This window comes from Anastrepha ludens, chromosome 2 (assembly GCF_028408465.1).
Source record: "Anastrepha ludens isolate Willacy chromosome 2, idAnaLude1.1, whole genome shotgun sequence".
In the NCBI taxonomy this organism is placed as follows: Eukaryota; Metazoa; Arthropoda; class Insecta; order Diptera; family Tephritidae; genus Anastrepha; species Anastrepha ludens.
The window spans coordinates 177,678,062-177,696,371 of NC_071498.1; the positions used below are offsets into that span (position 1 = coordinate 177,678,062).

Here is an 18,310-nt window from a genome sequence, read left to right on the forward strand (position 1 = left end):
TTTTTGTGGAAGCGCTGTGTTGCAATAATAAACACCATAAAACGTTCCTCATATATTATTACTTGAGTGTCGCTCGCACATAAAGGATGTTCCAATAACACCGACATTTCCTTTTATAAATAAAACAACAAAATTTGTCGAAATTTTTACTTTTTATTTCCATGACTTTTTGAAAAGTTCGAGTTGTAAACCATTTATAACGCGTATGATTTTATTCTTCAGCTCTGGAATTACGTCGGGCTCATTAGATAAGACCATACTTTTCACATAGCCCCACAAAAAAAAAGCAAATGGTGTCAAATCGCAAGATCTCGGCAGCCTTTTAAACTCGCTGTTTGGTGAGATAATGCGTCCTGGAATTTTTCTTCGCCATAGCGCCATTGCTCCATGCAATGTGTGGCAAGAGTCTTTCCAAATCCATGTCATCTAATTCAGGCCATAAAAACTGAGTTATGATGTCAGAATAATGTTTGCCGTTCGCCGTATTAGCGTTACCGGCACCATTTTCGGTAAAGTACCGTGCGCCCAAAAACCACAACAAAAAGTGACTTTTTTCGGGTGCATAGTTTTTTCTTGAACGACATGGGGATTTTCAGTACTCCAAATGCGCAATTTTAGTTATTAATATTTTCGTTTTGATGAAAATGCTGACCGAAAAAATCACACAATGCGCAAAATGGATTACAGTTTTAAGCCGACTCCGAACGGCAAATGGTTTTTTATGACGAGCTTTTTCATGGCAGAAAAACACTCGGAGGTTTGTCATTGCCTGCCGATGGGCGACTGCTATTAGAAAAAAATTGTTGTTATTGTAGCACCATAAACATTACCCATACATATACGGGGAATGCTGCTGGAGTGAGTCCTTGGCTGGATATAAATGCGGGTCGTTTCGGTAACGTAGAACCGACTGTCGTGGAAACAATCCATTCACCGTAACTGTTGCTCCAGCTTCATCTTCGAAAAAGTAAGGTCCAATGACTCCGCCGGACCATAAACCGCACCAAACAGTCACACGTTGAAGATAGAGGGGCTTTTCAACAATAACTCCTGGATTTTCTGAACCCCAGATCCGACAATTTTGCTTGTTGACGAAGCCACCGAGGTGGAAATGGGCCTCATCACTCAAGATGATTTTCGATGGAATTCCGGATCATTTTCATGCATTTCAACAACGCAATCAGCAAAGAAACGACGCTGTTGATGATCGGCCGGCTTCAGTTCTTGTGTTAACTGGACTTTATAAGCCTTAATACCCAAATCTTTATGCAAAATACGGTGTAATGACGTTTGTGGAATGCCTAACGTCCAAAGAACGACGAGGAATGAGCAAACCTGGGTTTTCTTTCGCCTACAACACTTTCGGCTACAACAGCAATATTTTCAGCTGTTCTTGAGCGAGTTTCGGGTTTTATTCGAGAGCGGGTTTTATTCATCACTTACTATTAACTTGTCCCAACAGCTCGAATTCTTCCACCAATTTCTGTATTGCGGTCCGACAAGGACCAAAAGGTTCGAGTTTTACGAACCGTCTCTGCCAAATTTTCTCCATTTTTATAGTGAATTTTAATAATTGCAATGCGTTGTTGAAGCGTGTATCGTTCTATTTTTATTAATGGCGTAGTTTCTACTTGTCAAATATCAAAAAATGACAGCTTCAAAAGTGACATCTACCGAAATAGCGGGCTATTCGAAATAACACCTGTTATTACATAAAGGGAAGACAGACAGATTCCTTTGATGGCCGAATGTCGTCATTTAGCCTTCGCCCCTGAATTTCAAGTGTTATTTTATAAATAAATTTGAAGGGAAAGTAGGCCGAACAGGGTTTTAGAATAGTTAACGTTTTAACTGTTCGGCAGGGAAATGGGTTAACGGCCTTAGCGTTGCAAACACGTTGCAGAAACGGTTGTCTAGCAAACGTTTGCTTCAGTCAGAATGGTAGGAATGGTAGGCGCTATTAACACTAGGGTGGTTTGACATTTAAAGATTTTAGACTGTGCCTTAAACACCATATTACACTTTAACTCATGAACAGTTCAAAATCACTTGACTAGTTTTTAATCAAAATTTTCATTATTTAAGTTTTTAAATTTTCATAATTTTACAGTTAAAAACAAATATATGTAAAATTTAAATTAAAATTATATCAGTATTAAACGTATTTTTTTTTTTTTTTTTTGCTTTTATGTACATATTTCATGTCAAAATATCACAGATATTGGCTGGAGTCGTGGTACATCCGCTGCAACAAACTTACTGCTAACGAGTTCTGCAAGAAAAAATTCAAAAGTATTTATATTTATTGGCAAAGTAAAATAAAATATAATTTGTTTAATTTATTGGAAGTTTAAACTGTATGAATTTTCAATTTCTCAAATATTTTAAACGTAATTTCGTATTTCGGAAATTATCTTCTACTGCCTGTCACACTAAAGCGCAGAGAATCTAAGCGGAGCTAGCGCGTACTTATGCCCCATTTTTTTTATTTATGTTTAAGACCTTAGTAGAGAACTGTTTTATAAAAAGCTTTTGCATATCAAAAACACATTTCACTACTCCAGTCCCTACTATACTACTTCATTACAATGATAGCCAGGTCTACGTTACCGGAAGGATTTAATCCAACATGGACTTTAACGAAAACTATATTTTTAAAATTTTATTAAATTATTTTACGCTATCACAATAACACCTTCAAATTCGATATAATTTCTGGCACTACTTAAAGTCTAAATAAAGGAAGTTCGATTTCTACGCATCGAAATATGCAACAGCGTCGACTGCTGAATTCGTCAATCATCTTTAGACTTAAAAATGTACTTCTTTTAAGTGATTTTTTATTTATTTAGTGACAGTAAAACTATTTTATTTTCACGAAATTTATATATTCACAGTTTTAGACCTTAATTGAAAACATAACCCCTGGAATAACAGTTCTTGGATTTCAGCAAATTTACTAGTAGATACTTTACTTACTAATAGATATTTTATATACTATTGCAACAGCAACAACTTCGAATGATGTACCGCGACAGTCGGCTCTACGTTATAGGAATGACTCGGATTTATATACGGCGGCCAAGGTTTGCACTCCAGCAGAATTATCCAAATACTGTGAACGTCACAGGGAAGTGGACACCACATATTGATAAGTTTTGACTATTTATTTATTTAGTTTGTAATTTCAATTATTTTGTTTTTTGTTTATAAAAATATAGTTCATAATAGTTACAACAAAAACCATATAAAGCGAAGTTTCAAACTTTGTAGAAAACTTGTAAAGATTCGGCAAATTTGCATGAAAATTTCAAACTTTTTGCTTAGAGTTTTTAGAAGAATTTCTCGTATGCAGTTTAATAGAACATTAAATTTTGGTATAATAAAGTGCAAGTTTCAAGTGGCTCAAAAATTGCGTTGATTTTTCACAATTTTTTCTGCTGACGGTGATAGGTATTTTCTTCCATATAAAAAAATGTGGTGTAGGCATTAAATGGAGAATTTGCACAAGACCGCGACCGAAAAAAAAATTCGCAAAAATCAGTGTGATTTTTGCTCTTCACACCTTTTACTCAGAATTAAAAAATTTCGTTGATTTTTCACAATTTTTCGTTGATTTTTGACAATTTTTCTGGTCGAAGCATTAAATGGAGAATTCGCGCAAGAGCGCGACCAAACAAAATTCGCAAAAATCCGAGTGATTTTTGATCTACTTGAAACTTGCACTTTATTCAATAATTACCAAAATTCAATTATCTATAAAACCGCATACGAGAAATTTTTCTAAAAATTCGAAGTAAAAAGTTTGAAATTTTGAAGAAAATTTGGCGAATTTTTACAAACTTTATACAAAGTTCGTAACTTGGTTTTATGTGTTTTATGGTAATAAAAACTATATTTTTATAAAAAAAAATTATTGAAATTACAAAATAAATAGTCAAAACTTTTAAGGGGGAGCCTGCTTTAGAGGCTTCAAAAAATCGATTTTTTCGTGGATTTTTTTGGGAAGGAAAGAATTATTCGATTGAAACGAAACTTTCTGGTTTTATTGTTTTATATTTCAACAGTCTTCTCTAATTTTTTCATTTAAATATATGGCATATTATGCCATATACAATCAATGTTATCTCGTTTCGATAGGACGTTTAACGTTTCCCCTATCTTTCCCGCCAATTAGGAAAAATCGTAAAAATAAAAAACCGAGAAATCGCACTTCGAGCGATCCGGCCGCTCGTATACCTGCTCGACGCTTGCTCACAATTTCTTCTGTAACTCCGAAAATATTTTGAATTTGCTTCTGAAATTTTGAGGACACATTCTTGGATAGTTTAGGAAGACATTTATGCAAAAAAACAAAAAATCGATTTTTTGAAGCCTCTAAAGCAGGCTCCCCCTTGAATATGTGTTGCTTTCCTTTCCTTTTGATGTTGACTGTTTGTATGAGGAATATTTATGCTGCTACAACAACATCAATGCTGTCCCTATGAATATTTTGGGAGTAAAATCCGCTTAAAATCAAATCTGTCATGAATGTGAATATTATTTCTTATTATTATTGAGTCATATTGGTACGCTATTAGCCCCAATAAATAGGCTTCACCTTACAAGTGAAGATTTTTGGTGAATTTAAGTACTTTAACGGGTTATTTATTCCACATCATTTCATTTCCTTTTCTTTTTTTTCAATTATGTCAAACAAACTACCTCTTTAATAACTATTAAATCCCAATAAATATTTTCGAAATTTACTGTTTTATGTTTTCCAACTTAAAACACACTACTAAATTTATAATCGCTTTTTCGCTATTTTCTGCATTTAATGACTATTAGCCCCAATAAATAGGTTTCGTCTTATAAGCGATGATTTTTGGTAAATTTAAGGGGTTATATACAGTTAGAAAAAAAGCGAATGTTCCACAATTTTTTCTGAGAAAACTTTTAAATTAAAATAAATAAATAATTGGCGCGTACACTTCTGTTAGGTGCTTGGCCGAGCTCCTCCTCCTACTTGTGGCATGCGTGTTGATGTTGTTCCACAAATGGAGGGACCTACAGTTTCAAGCCGACTCCGAACGCCAGATATTTTTATGAGGAGCTTTTTCATGGCAGAAATACACTCGGAGGTTTGCCATTGCCTGCCGAGGGGCGACCGCTATTAGAAAAATGTTTTTATTATATTTGCTTTCGCCGAGATTCGAACCAACGATCTCTCTGTGAATTCCGAAAGGTAATCACGCACCAACCCATTCGCCTACGGCGGCCGCCGAAATTAATTGATCTAAAATTTTGTTCACATATTATGTTATTTTTTAACGGTATTTTAAGACTTAGTATTAGTAAAAATATTTGTTTGGAAAGGAGCTACAGCTGATATCCGGGAGCTCCTCTCAAAAAATACGTTTTGCCGTGATTACTATATCTCTGAACTGGATCCTCGGAAATTAAAAAACCAAACAGATTTCGTTAAAGTAATGTTTAGAAGGAATATTATTAGTAATAGTAGTAATAGTAATTAATCGAAGGAATAAGCAAAACAATTTTTTTTTTGACAAAATGGCGGTTTCTAAAAAAAATTGATTTTTGGCCAAAATTACGGCATTAAATTGTTTATAAAACAAAAAACAATATTTATCGGTGAAAAAAAATCTTCTATTAATTACTAAAAAATATATTTAAGAACCTGGTGCTATAATTTGAGACTAATCGGTTTAGCCATTTTCGAGTAATGTTGGTCACCGACTTTGGGAACACCACTTTGAGAAAAACGCGTTTAAAGTTTCCCTAGTACTTTCAAGCACTCTGAAACGCCTTTTCAAATTTGCGTGTAACATCGAAAATATTCACCGGAACAATATTAAATTTTTTGTGTATTCTTAAATATACCAACATTAAGAAAAAAAAATCGTTTTTTTTTTTGAAAATTCTAACTGTAAAACCCCTTTAAATACTTTATCGGGTCATTTATTGTATACCATTTGTTTTTGTTTTAGCCTAATATGTCAAAGAAACTACTTTTTTAGTAACTAATAAAACCCGTTTTTGCATTTAAATGTTGTAATTAACTAGTCTTCCAACTTAAAGCACACCACTAAATTTTTAATCACATTTTCATTATTTTCTGCACTTGATGACAGTTAAAAAAATACGCAGAAACACTAATTATCGGACGCCAAGAAAACTTTTTCTATTAAAAAAACAAATCAACTCCTGAGTAACTGATTTATTGCTGTAAACTAGATATTTTTAGTAAACATGATGTATCATTGGTTAACATTTTTTTTGTTTGTTTTATTTTTTGTTAAATGTTCTGATATCAACCACGCATTGGTTTTCGTTTGACAACATTTATCGGTTTATTCGCTTAATTAAAAAGTAAACCAAATACTTTGTATAGTGAGGATTCATGTACATAATTGTTGTTCTTACTCTCATTTTAATTCAGTTGCTGCTTTTAACTTTGTACATTCGCACTTTGTTAACATTAAAACAATCGAAAGGATTTTCAATCGAATCGCAAATTAAATCAAACAAAATAAATAAGGCAATGAAAAAATTTTAATTAAATACATAAACGCAAAAAATTAAAACATATTTCAGATTATGTACGCATTTTGATTGCATTATTGCTTTATATACAAACTTAAAGTATATTTTGACGAGCGACGCTAAGTGTAACTCGTTCATACTTTGTAGGGGAATCTAAAATGGCATCAAGATTCGGGTATGTGGCTGTAGTGCGTCAATGCGCGCTACTTTGCACATACATGCATACATATAAAACCTTATTTTGTACATTACATTATACAGAGGGTAGTTAACGTTTAGTGTCGATTAAAATTTTTATGAGATTTTCAACAAAATATTGAACAGCGGACTTAAAATATAGCCTTCAATGTTGTCTGTAAATTTGTAATTTTCCTACTTCATTTTCTGTGATTTATTTTCTATTTTTAGAATTTGTGATATTTACGGCACAATTCCGTCGTATATGGATGGTGCAGCTTATAAACTAGCTTTTGTTTTAAATTATTATAAAATTGCAATAATTTGTTTGATTTCGTTATTATAGCTAGCATTTGTATGGTCTACACTTATCAACTTTGCGCATCAAAGTTTTTGCAGACGAGCGCTTCGTTATGCTTTTCCTACCACTTAGTTGTTCTAACTGAAATACATACACACTCCGCATTGTCTACTCAAGCTTAACGCATTGGTGTACTCGCATTTGTTTAAGTAGTAAAGGTTTTTCAAAAGCGTTGATTGGACATCATGTTTTGACGTGGACCATTGCTGTATGTGAGAGAAATTGTAAAGTATCTTTTAAAATGGTTTAAAATTTCATTGAAGCAATTTGAAAACATATTAAACTAGGGAAAAGTAGTATTGTTTGTATATCTTTAAATTCACTCAAACTATAGCCGCAAGACATTTCTGAAAACGGATGTCCTTAAAACATGTATACATTAAGGCAATAAATATCAGCGCGCAAACCATTAACAAGTAACCCAATACTGCAATTAAAGCTGGGTTTACGCTACCGAAATGGCAGATTATTATTTGGCCCGGTTATTCACAACAAAGAGTAGCAATATTCTGTAAATGCTTCCGGCAATCTCATTGTACTGTTATTATAAGAGCGACGCCCCTATTTAACGATTTCTAGTTGGCATTCGCTATCCGCACTATTCATGTTAACTTCCTCTTCTAAGCGCCACGCGTAGTTTGCGTCCCGCACACTAACAATAAACAAAAAATGTATCCAAACTTACCGCTGCATTCCGCCACCGCGGCCACCACGACCACTGCCGCCACGACCCCCACCACTTTGCGCACCAAGTGGCGGGAAATTACTGTTGTAATTATTTGGCGCGGAAAATCCGTCATTGCCGCTACCGTCGCTCATTCCACCAACTCCACCACCACGCCTGAATCCACCCCGGCCGCCAGCGTTTGGCGGTCCACCACCACCGCCTCGTCCGTTACCAAAGCCTCGTTGAAATCCTCTCTGCGCAGCCATATTATTTCCCGAACTAGGCACAAATTTACAAATTTATTTTAATTATTTTATTATAACTTTGCGCTTGAGTACTTACATATTTGCCTCATTATTATTGTTTCTTCTGCTGAAAAGACTTTCAACATGGTTTTGTGGTCCAGCATTGTTTTGCATGCCACCTCCACCGAAGGCGCCACCACCGAAGCGTTGGCCACCACCACGTCCACCAGTTGACAGCGCGAAGCCTCGTCGATCCTGACCACTAGCTCCTTTATTAGCTCCAAAACCAGTATTCATATTACGCGCCATATTGCCACCAAAATTATTACCGAAGTTATCGTTGTCATTAAAATTGTTCATACCGCCAAAATGTCCGTTACCCTCAACAGGTTGCCCTTCCCAGTTAGGAAAATTTTGTTGAACCCCATCACCACCACTGCGACCAAAACCTCTCGGCCCACCACCACCGCCACTATTAAAATTGCCTCTTTGATTGCCTCCAAATTGTCCGTTTCCTCCGCCAAGCGCACCGCCAAAACTGTCTTGGACATTTCTTCTTTGATAAGGCATGTTACGCTGTTGCTTGAATTGCTCATTGCGCATAGGTCCACCACCTTGGCCGAATTTATTTTTTGGGCCACCGCTACCAGAAGCATTGCCGAAATTAGGCCTACCACCGCCAGATCTCATCATGCCACCATCTCTCCCACCCGGACCACTACCACGGTTTCCAGCATTTCCGACTCTTCCACCTGAAAGAATGTAGACAAATTAGCTGCAGATAGTTTTCAATTATTGAACCCATACCGCCACCACGTGATGCACCACCGCGTCCACCACCTCTTGACGACATATTGTCCGCACCACTTCCAGCACCAGGTTTCTTTTCCTTGGGCCGGCCCAATTCCACTACAATCACTTGCCCCTTGAATTCGGACGCATTTAGTGCCAAAATTGCAGTGTTAGCCATTTCTTTTGTCTCCATATGCACAAAGCCACATCGATTCATAACATCGCACTCCACAACTACACCGTAGTCTTCGAAAAGGTGCCGTAACTCTTCGGGTTTTGTGCCAGGCGGTAAGCTACCCACAAATATTTTGGTAGTCTAAAAATGCCATGATCTCATAAAAATTTTGCCATATATAACGGATACAAAATAAATTTTCAGCATTGCGTAAAGCTTTGCAAATTCTTTGGTATGAACACTTACCGCCATTTCGGTGGGGGTGATAAATTATTATTTAGATTCTTGACTTGGGTTTTCGGCGTATTTTATTAGTAATCGTAGTGTTTTTCACTTGTATATACGCTTAAAAATTTTCACTATGAACAATTAACAAAAAATGCCGCTCGAAAGTCGTGAAAATAGAGAAAGAAAAAATTGAAAATAGTGCCACATAGTTAGAATGATCACAGCGTTGCCATCAGTTTCAATGAGACTTTAGCTGTATTCCAACAGCCAATGACCGAGATACGGACAAAAATTGTGCTTGTAAATGCAATAAAGATGGGATCGTGAAAGAGATCTGGTTCAAATTATAATCCGTTCTGTTCGTTTGGCAGCACAGCCTTTGTGATGGGTAGCACTGACAAGTAAGTTCAGACATAAACAAATAATTTAGGAAAGTTCTTCTTTCGGACATAAATTTCGTACTGAATGAGGCTTTTTCGCAAAAAATGTTGATGATACGCTGTTAGGAATGATCTATTACCGCAAATTGTTAACAAAACTGTATTTAATAACAAAAAAGAATAAAAAATACCAGTCTAACGATTAGACGCGATAGAAGTGAAACCTTCCGTAAAACAAACTGAGAGAGAATGAGACGAAAGCAGCATTAGGAGCGGGATAATTATAGGTCCATTATAATATTGTTATAAAGTTCATATTTTATTTTCTTCATTTTATTATTATTCAATGTTTTCAATTTCAACAAATGATACGAGTGGCTTATGATAGCTAAAATATGATACAAATGCTTTGGTTTCGATGTTGTCAACATACCTTTGAAATACCGCGTCAATTGTTGTTTTTGATCGTGTTGTCGATTCAGTGCGATTGTTACACATTTTTAAATTGAATGTTGTATTGAGAAAGTCAATTAAAGGAACCGCTGTGTCCAATGCAAAATTTACGTTAAAATCGCCACTTAAAATCATTGGAACGTTATCGTAATCTTTTCCAAGTATCCACTATATTTCTGGTGTATACTTTATTAAATTTTCGTGAATGAATTCCGCTCTGCTATTTATTGATTGATTCGGTGAAATATAAATTGCCACAATTAAAACTGTTTTTCCATTGCTCAATCTGGTTTCGCATGCACATATTTCTCCCACTTTAGAGAGCTGAACAGACAGTGATTCTAGTTGCTGTGCATTCAGATCTATCTGTGGAGTTATAATACGCGCACCGTCATTTTGATTGTGGTATATTGCAACACCGCCTGCAATTGCGGTAAATATTTAAAAATGAAAATATTTACGAATATAAAAATACGGACGCAATACAGCACACGCGGTTGCTATTATGAGCGTCGTAACGCGTATAATACACAGACGTACTAACATACACGCAAACATTCGTAGGACGCTTGGTTTGAATTCAAACCAAGCGTCCTACATACATATTTGTATTCTGAACTTCCAGCAAAACAATGCTTATTAATATACACATATGCATCTACATACAACCGCACACACAGGCCACTCACTTTATTCCTGTAAATGCGTATGTCGTCCAAAGCTAAAATTCTATGCCTAGCGACTACAAGAACAAAATGCATTAATAGGCGCAGGCGTAGCGGCCATTATCCTAGTTGCCATAGCGCTGAACAGTCGCGGCGGCGCCGAACAGTTTCAACTATTGTACTGTGCAACAAAAACTCATCATCAAAAAATTGATTTATAAATTCGAGCTCATAGTTCTAAGAGCAAGTACTTTCATTCATAAAACGAGCCGCCCATATGCTAATTTTCTCGACAATTCGAAAATAGTCAATATTGGAATATTTCGCGTAGAATTATTTGCGAATATTCAATTTTTGTCAAGTCGAGTGCCCGCGGCTCCGTAAATATGTTTGCACCCATATATGTATGTAAATATATGTTTCTAAATGCTCGACAACCGCAGCTGCCTGTTCAAGGTTACTGTACATTAGGCCGGGTCGATTTGTGGGAAGGCAAAAAAAATCGCCCATTGCTCTGTGAAAATCATATTCTAGGGATCAGAATAAGAAATTTTGCCGAAGGAACCATACCTCTAAAACGATTTCTGATGTCCCCCAATATGGGTCGAACTTTTTAGTTTCTTTTCTATAACTCACATTCATTCATTTACATATGTTCTGACTAAATAAATTTCTTAAGAGAAAAAATAGATAATATTATAAATAAATAAAAATAAAGAAAAAACATAGCCATTTAGCTGATTTTTTCATGTAAAGGCCAAAAATGGTGATATTTTGAAATTGGGGGACATCAGAATACGATTTTCATAGAGCAATGAGCGATTTTTAAATCGACCCGCCCTACTGTACATGCAATGCTGTGCCTATGAATGTGCGCTGAGAATTTGAATTTGTCTTGAGAAATTTTACCGTATGTTTTGCTGTGGCGAGGCACATATGTACATACACACAACATATATACATATATCCGCATATATACATACATATATAAATTCACAAATTTAAATTTGCTTATGCCATCCTTCTGTGTGCCTGGTAATGAAGCATTTTCTATACATACATATATATACGTATATCTTTTTTCTTCTTCTTTTTGGTGTCGCTTTTTCGTTTCATCGAGTCTCAAATCACTCCCAACGATTCTAAAGAAGTTTTCACTTCAAAAATGTATAACACGATTTGGTAAGCTCCTGAAAAACACCGATATTCAGTTAAAATATGTATGTTTTTTTTAATGTCATGTTGTAATGTTCCAAATGACAAATGTTATGTAGAATGGAGCGGCATATACGGTTTTGTGTAAGTCTGTATTTTCCTTAAAATTAAGTAGGTTTCTAAATAGAAAGGTCTGAATCTTGTTTTAAGTGTTGCGAATGCCTTTTCAACAATAATTCTTGTTGAGGAATATAACAAATCGTTTGTTTCTTCTTCTTCGTACTACTGAAACAGAACTTTTATATAAGCCGACAATATCATCACTGATGCTGAGCTAGATAACGCATGAAAACACGCTATTTAGTCCATTATCAAGCAAGCTATGAGGGATTTTTCTCTATTCCCTTTCCTGGGGTCATGAAAAATCTATTTTCCTTTTTCTCTTGCCACAAACGCATTCAAAAAAAGGATATTGGAGTTTAGGAAGAAAGAATGTACCACAATATCGTCACTTTCAAATGAATTTTCCTGCAGCCACGAATGAAGGACCAGTACACAAAAATGTAAAAATTGAAGCTTTTCAATAGCTTAAAATCCTAAAATCTGTTTTTAGGACAAAGATAACAAGAATTAACTAGAGTCACTTTTAAACATGAGGCAGAGAAATCCTGGAATTGCGAGAGGATTTTAAAAAGACAGGGGAGACACAGACAAGCAACATTTGTATGAAACCACACAATAATTATAAAATATTCAACTATTATTAAAGTACTTTTAATAAAGTCAATATTACTGATATTTAACAAAAATATTTTATTTCTAATTTTGTGCTTTCTAGCATAGTTTATATCAACCTAACCTTACTTTGCATTGTTGTTGCAATTTTAATAGATTTTCCTTCAACCTGCGCAATCTTGTATTCTATCACTTTTGCGTAAAGCTTTGATTAAGTTCTTTGGACGAGTTTATAAAAACTGTGAATCAGAGATACACTCGGGGTTTTGTTAAATCCATTAACGGTCTCTGATACCCATACTAAAAAAATATCGGGTAGAAACAGGTCATAACTGACTGATTGCAACTATGTAAGGAAATGCGAGTGCTGCCAGTCTATAAGATATTCATAGTTTTCGAAAGTGCAAAAATTACATTTTGAAAGTAATTGAATGCAAAAATTTAATTATATCTCTGATCCTGTGGCAATATTAACTTCGAAGAAGTAACTGAAGACTACTGTAGGATGTAATGAAAAAGAAAGCAAAAAGTAAACAAACAACTTATAAACAATCCTTGGAAAAAATGTACGCAACGCCAGACGAAGATTACTTCAGCAATTTTAATCATAATAAAAATACTGAAAGTATTTTGCCAGCGGTGGAACTTATGGTTAACTTTCGTTTGAATGGTGACCGCATGAAGAAGCCGTGTATTTTGTGTGCAGAGAAAATTGTGTTTAAAGGGTTGCTTGTAGGAAAACCAAAAATGAAATCATTGTTCCATAAGTAAAAGTATCAAAATTTCAGCAACTGCGGTTGACGGAAAAAGGGGATCAGCGCCGTGTGTACATTACTACATTGGATGCCGGTTCTTTTAATGAACTAAAACACGATCAGTCGCTGCATGTCACTTTCTCTGGGTTCATTGAGAATTTGGCGCGTATGCTGCAAGATTGCCGGACAGGGAAGCTTGAATTAGCGCTGGTGCAAAAACAGAGCAATACTGCAGATGAATCAATGGACTATCAATTGCAGTTTGTAGAAATGCGCAGTTTTAAAAATTTAATTCATTTATGTCTGCCCAGTCGCATCGCACCGCTTAATGTGGTACTATTCTATATGAGTAGCCGGCTTGATGCTATACAAGTGAGTTCCTAAAATATATACTCTTGCACAAATGAGATTTAATTTTTTTTTTTGTAGACCAGGAATCAAACTCAAGAACATCAAATACAGTCACTACAGCAGGAAGTAGATATGCATCTACATACCATTGAACAGTTGAATGCGGAAAATGGGAAACTAAGGGAAAATCTAGTGGATAACACAAGAAATTTGAACCAACGGCACTCAGAAGAGTTGCAACATTTGCAAGAGAGTTTGCGTAAAGCTTCCGAGCAGAGACACCTCGATAATGAGCGTAGCCAAAAAACAATTACGGCATTGCAATTGCAAATGGATAAACTAATAGTTGAGAAAAACAATCTACAAACTGAGAAAATGTAAGTAATTAAACATTGGCTAGCGAGTGTAGTAATAAATTCCACGTTGTATTAGTTACGATATTTTCTTTTAAGTAAGGAACAAAAGCACATCGATGTGATTAATGAAGAATTGGTTAGTGCCAGATCACAGAACTCGTCATTGAAAGATCAAATCGAACGCCTACACGCTGAAATATCCTCCATGAAAAATACGGAACGTAAAAATGAAATGCATTTGGCCGACGCGAGGAATCATATCTCGGAGCTGCAGGAAAAATTTAAAAAATACGACAAAGCTAAGGTAAAAGTTTATTGCACAAATTGACCATTGTTAATATACCAATCCCATATACCCCAATCATACAAACTTGCTATAATAACCCCTATATTAAAACCTAAATCAAACAAAATTGAAATCGATTCATACCGGCCAATTTCCTTAAATCCATGCTTATCTAAACTATTGGATAAAATTATATCAAACAGGTTATGGTGGTTTGTTCGAAGCAACAAACTTATCCATAACAATCAGGTTGGATTCAAGCGGGGAAAGTCAGTAACAGATGCTCTATTATATGTAGACCATCATGTTGCAGAATCTTTATCCGCAAGAAAACATCTGTCAATAATATCACTCGACTTCGCAAAAGCATTTGATAAAATTGGAATCCACGCTATAATAGATCAACTGCTCGAGTGGAAACTCGGGCCGCGAATTTGCAACTATATAAGAAACTTTATGACCCATAGGAAAATTAAAGTCAGATTAGACAATGTCCTTTCCGAAACTTACCCACTTCAAAACGGAATACCGCAAGGCTCACCCCTTTCAGTAATTATATTCCTAATAGCATACAACAAGCTTTGTGCCACAATTTCTTTTTATAAAGAAGTCTCGTTCTGCGCTTACGCAGATGATTTCAATCTTTTAGTTAAACAAAAAAAAGATAAAAATGTTAGTATTAATCTAAACAATTTATTTGGAGACATTAACTCCTGGTGCAACTACTCTGGTGCTTCACTCTCGGTACAAAAATGCAAACACTTACATATATGCCGTAAAAAACAGTGCTCGCCCTCTGTCCACTGCAACAACATTTAAATAAATAAGGTAGATACTCTAAGAATACTAGGAGTCACTTTTAACAACCACTATAATTGGAATTCACACATAGCACTTCTTCAACAAAACCTTTCACAGCGCCTTAATATCATCAAGTGCCTCTCTAGCTTCAAATTCAATTGCAACTCAGTAACACTTATACAAATAACGAAAGCGCTCTTGATATCAAGAATTGATTTCGGCCTCTTCCTATATGGTTTCGCACCTAAATCTGCTCTAAATAAATTAAGAACTATTCTTAATGCGGCTATAAGAACCGCGCTAGGAGCATTTAGAACGTCCCCGATTAATAATATGCTTTTTGAAGCTAACATTCCCTCAATAGAAGCGAAAAGGGACTATATCACAAATAAATTAAATAAAGTGCTTATGAACAGCTATGATGCCCCTCTCTTCAAAATTGCTCAAACCTACAAAAAAAATAGGCCATCTAAAAGAGTCCCATCAGCAGTTAGTAGAGAAGTCCTCAACAGCAAAAAACTTAACCTTCCATATCTACCACTAAAACCTATTCTAACCCACATCCCCCCCTGGCGTTTACAGAAAGCCATAGTTAACACTGAGCTCCGAAAGTATAAAAAATTCGAAACACCTGCTATAATATATCAACAAGCTTTTGCACACATACAAAATGAACTCAAGGATTACACCTTCATATACACAGACGGCTCCCAAAGCAATAATATGATCGGATTTGGCGTAACTACCGAAAATGCAAACTTAGTAGTATCCAACCTAGCTGCATACAGTACAGTCTACTCTGCTGAATTAATTGCTATCATGTCGGCTGTTAATATAATTAGAAATAAAAAAGGTAAATTTGCAATTTGCTCCGATTCACTTTCATCTCTCGATGCCATATCCAATATCGAAAACAATGATTACTATCCCAGTTCTATCCGTAGTATTTTACAAACAAAATACCCAAATATTTTACTGATATGGTCCCCGGGCCATGCCCTTATAAAGGGTAACGAATTTGCTGATAGCACAGCTAAATACGCCACCATAGCTCCAGTATTAACAACTACTAATCTAAATGTTAATGATATAGCTGAATTTCTTAAGAAAAAATTCATAAAACAATATAAGTCTGAGACTTGGCAAAAATGCTCAACTTGGTACAAAGCGCAAAATGTAAAAAAGCTTGATTTAAGCAACCTCCCAAAACACGCTAACCTTTCACTTTCTAGAATGGACCTTGTTAAGCTCACGCGAGTACGTTTGGGCCATTCAAAATTAACCCATAATCACCTTATCGACAGCAATACCCCCAGAACATGTCAGTTTTGTAACTCCACCCCGATCTCCATTAATCACGTTATGTCCGAATGTTATGCCTTCAACTCACTAAGAAAAAATATATTCCATAACTCCGATCCCATTCAATGTATTTTCAACCCCACAATCGATAATATTAAAAAAATTATAACTTTCTTAAAAATATCAAAATTATATTACGAAATCTAAACAAGCATGTCGAAAAATTATATTGTATCTCCTAACTTATAATGAAATTCTAAACGACGCATAAGCACTTAGTATTAAACATTAATTAAGCACTAATTTTACATCATAAGAAGAAGCTGAAGGCCTTAGCAGAAATAGCTTTCCTAACTAGGCTTACAATTTTAATTATAAGTTTCAGTTTGTAATAATAATAATAATAATAATAATAATAATATATAAGAGTTTTTTTTCGGTAGGCTGATGTTGTCGCCGAACTAGAAGCGGAGAAAAAAATCTCGCAAACAAAACGAAAAGCATTGGAGATGGCTGCGGAAGAGATCTCCAAAGCTAATGAAATAATCTTAAAACAAACACAAGAGCTAATAAAACTTAAAAAGACGATTCACTGGCGTACGGAGGTTGCACTACAACAGGAGAAAGCAATTGAAGATAAAGATGCTCTGTTGCAATTGGGGGAAAAAGAATTGTCGCAAGCTCGAAAAACTATTGAAACTTTACGTGAAGAAATACCGCAACAACTCGACTCCATGCGTAAATTTGCCAACACGCTAGAACAGAAATATAGCGAACGTAAGCCAACAATTTTTACCAATTTTTCTATACAATTACATATCTATATATTTTAGAAATAAATGCCTTGCGCGATAAATTGAAGTCCACTGGCAAGGAGAATGTTTCGCCACACATGTCCAATACACCACTGTCTGCTGTTCGTTACAAATGAACGTACACTATTAATGTTTTTCTAATTAAAAACCCACCGTCATTTTGTACAATCTTTGTTATAACCAAATATAATAATCATAACCTTACATGGTATTCTGTGAAAAATATTGTTACTAACTAATGTTGTTGTTGTAGCGGCATAAACGTTCCCAATATATGTACGGGGAATACTGCTAGAGTCACAGTCCTCGTTGGCCGGATATACATGTGGGTCGTTCCGGTGACATAGAACCGATTGTTGTGGAAACTAACTAATCATCATCGCCTGCCACTGGGTCACCCGCATGTGCCGTACCAACATTCACGACCTGGAAGATTTCTTGATCAGATTGGTTTGTCTTCAGTCGTTCTCGTATTAACTCTGCGATTGCTTTTTGTGTGCGTCTTTCCAGTCGCTCTAACTTTTTTGAGACATCCCGTTTTAAGTCCCAATCTGGTTTTCGAGGTGCCAAATTCGCTATATCAATTTCATCAATAATCATTGGCTGCTGTAATAGTTCGAGTTGCCCCTCCACGGCTTTCTCAATATCGCCGGATGGTTCCTGTTCTAATACTTCGCCTTCGGTATTCTCGTTTTGTGGTTTATAACTGCGGAAAATAGGCCTACGTAGAGGATATGATGGATATAAAGAAATCAATTTAAGTTTCGCTAATGCTTCAAAATTTTCAATAAGCTAAATTCATACCTCGGCAGCTTCTCCTCTCCTTCACTGTTTGAACCTTTCTCCGAATTTTGCGCTTTCTCACGCAACTGGCGTATACGTTCTTTACGCTTTAAAGATTCCTCAGTTAGTTTTCCCAATTTATTTTCATCAACTTCCATTGTTGTGAAAAAAAAAACAAAAATAGCGAAAACGTGATGGCAAAATGTAAACAAAATGTTTATGTCGAAAATTGCGACTACCAGTGGAAGTGCTGCCAAGTTTCGTAACAAACACACGAAAATT

At 35.5% G+C, this 18,310-nt stretch overlaps 3 protein-coding genes across 4 annotated transcripts; 1 reads left to right on the forward strand and 2 right to left on the reverse strand.

Moving 5' to 3' along the window:
• Positions 1 to 2,159: 2,159 nt before the first annotated feature.
• Positions 2,160 to 9,386, reverse strand: LOC128855928 (uncharacterized). 2 transcript variants are annotated; one of them, XM_054091178.1, is made up of 5 exons: positions 9,210 to 9,386; positions 8,804 to 9,104; positions 8,094 to 8,748; positions 7,770 to 8,030; positions 2,160 to 2,272 (listed from the first exon to the last, which is right to left on the reverse strand). In XM_054091178.1, exons 1-5 carry the CDS (start codon positions 9,213 to 9,215, stop codon positions 2,263 to 2,265), a joined length of 1,233 nt encoding a protein of 410 aa, XP_053947153.1. In that variant the 5' UTR covers positions 9,216 to 9,386; the 3' UTR covers positions 2,160 to 2,262. The 2 variants fall into 2 exon arrangements, with proteins under 2 accessions (XP_053947153.1, XP_053947152.1); XM_054091177.1 differs by lacking the exon at positions 2,160 to 2,272 and adding an exon at positions 6,206 to 7,290.
• Positions 9,387 to 13,003: 3,617 nt separating this feature from the next.
• LOC128855930 (spindle assembly abnormal protein 6 homolog) lies at positions 13,004 to 17,462 on the forward strand. Its single transcript, XM_054091181.1, has 6 exons — positions 13,004 to 13,311; positions 13,368 to 13,706; positions 13,764 to 14,062; positions 14,138 to 14,345; positions 16,874 to 17,207; positions 17,264 to 17,462. Exons 1-6 carry the CDS (start codon positions 13,090 to 13,092, stop codon positions 17,359 to 17,361), a joined length of 1,500 nt encoding a protein of 499 aa, XP_053947156.1. The 5' UTR covers positions 13,004 to 13,089; the 3' UTR covers positions 17,362 to 17,462.
• On the reverse strand, positions 17,401 to 18,281 carry LOC128855931 (coiled-coil domain-containing protein 12). The gene is made up of 2 exons (XM_054091182.1): positions 18,050 to 18,281; positions 17,401 to 17,966 (listed from the first exon to the last, which is right to left on the reverse strand). The coding sequence occupies exons 1-2, from the start codon at positions 18,184 to 18,186 to the stop codon at positions 17,615 to 17,617; spliced, it is 489 nt and encodes a 162-aa protein (XP_053947157.1). The 5' UTR covers positions 18,187 to 18,281; the 3' UTR covers positions 17,401 to 17,614.
• Between the last annotated feature and the right edge of the window lie 29 nt (positions 18,282 to 18,310).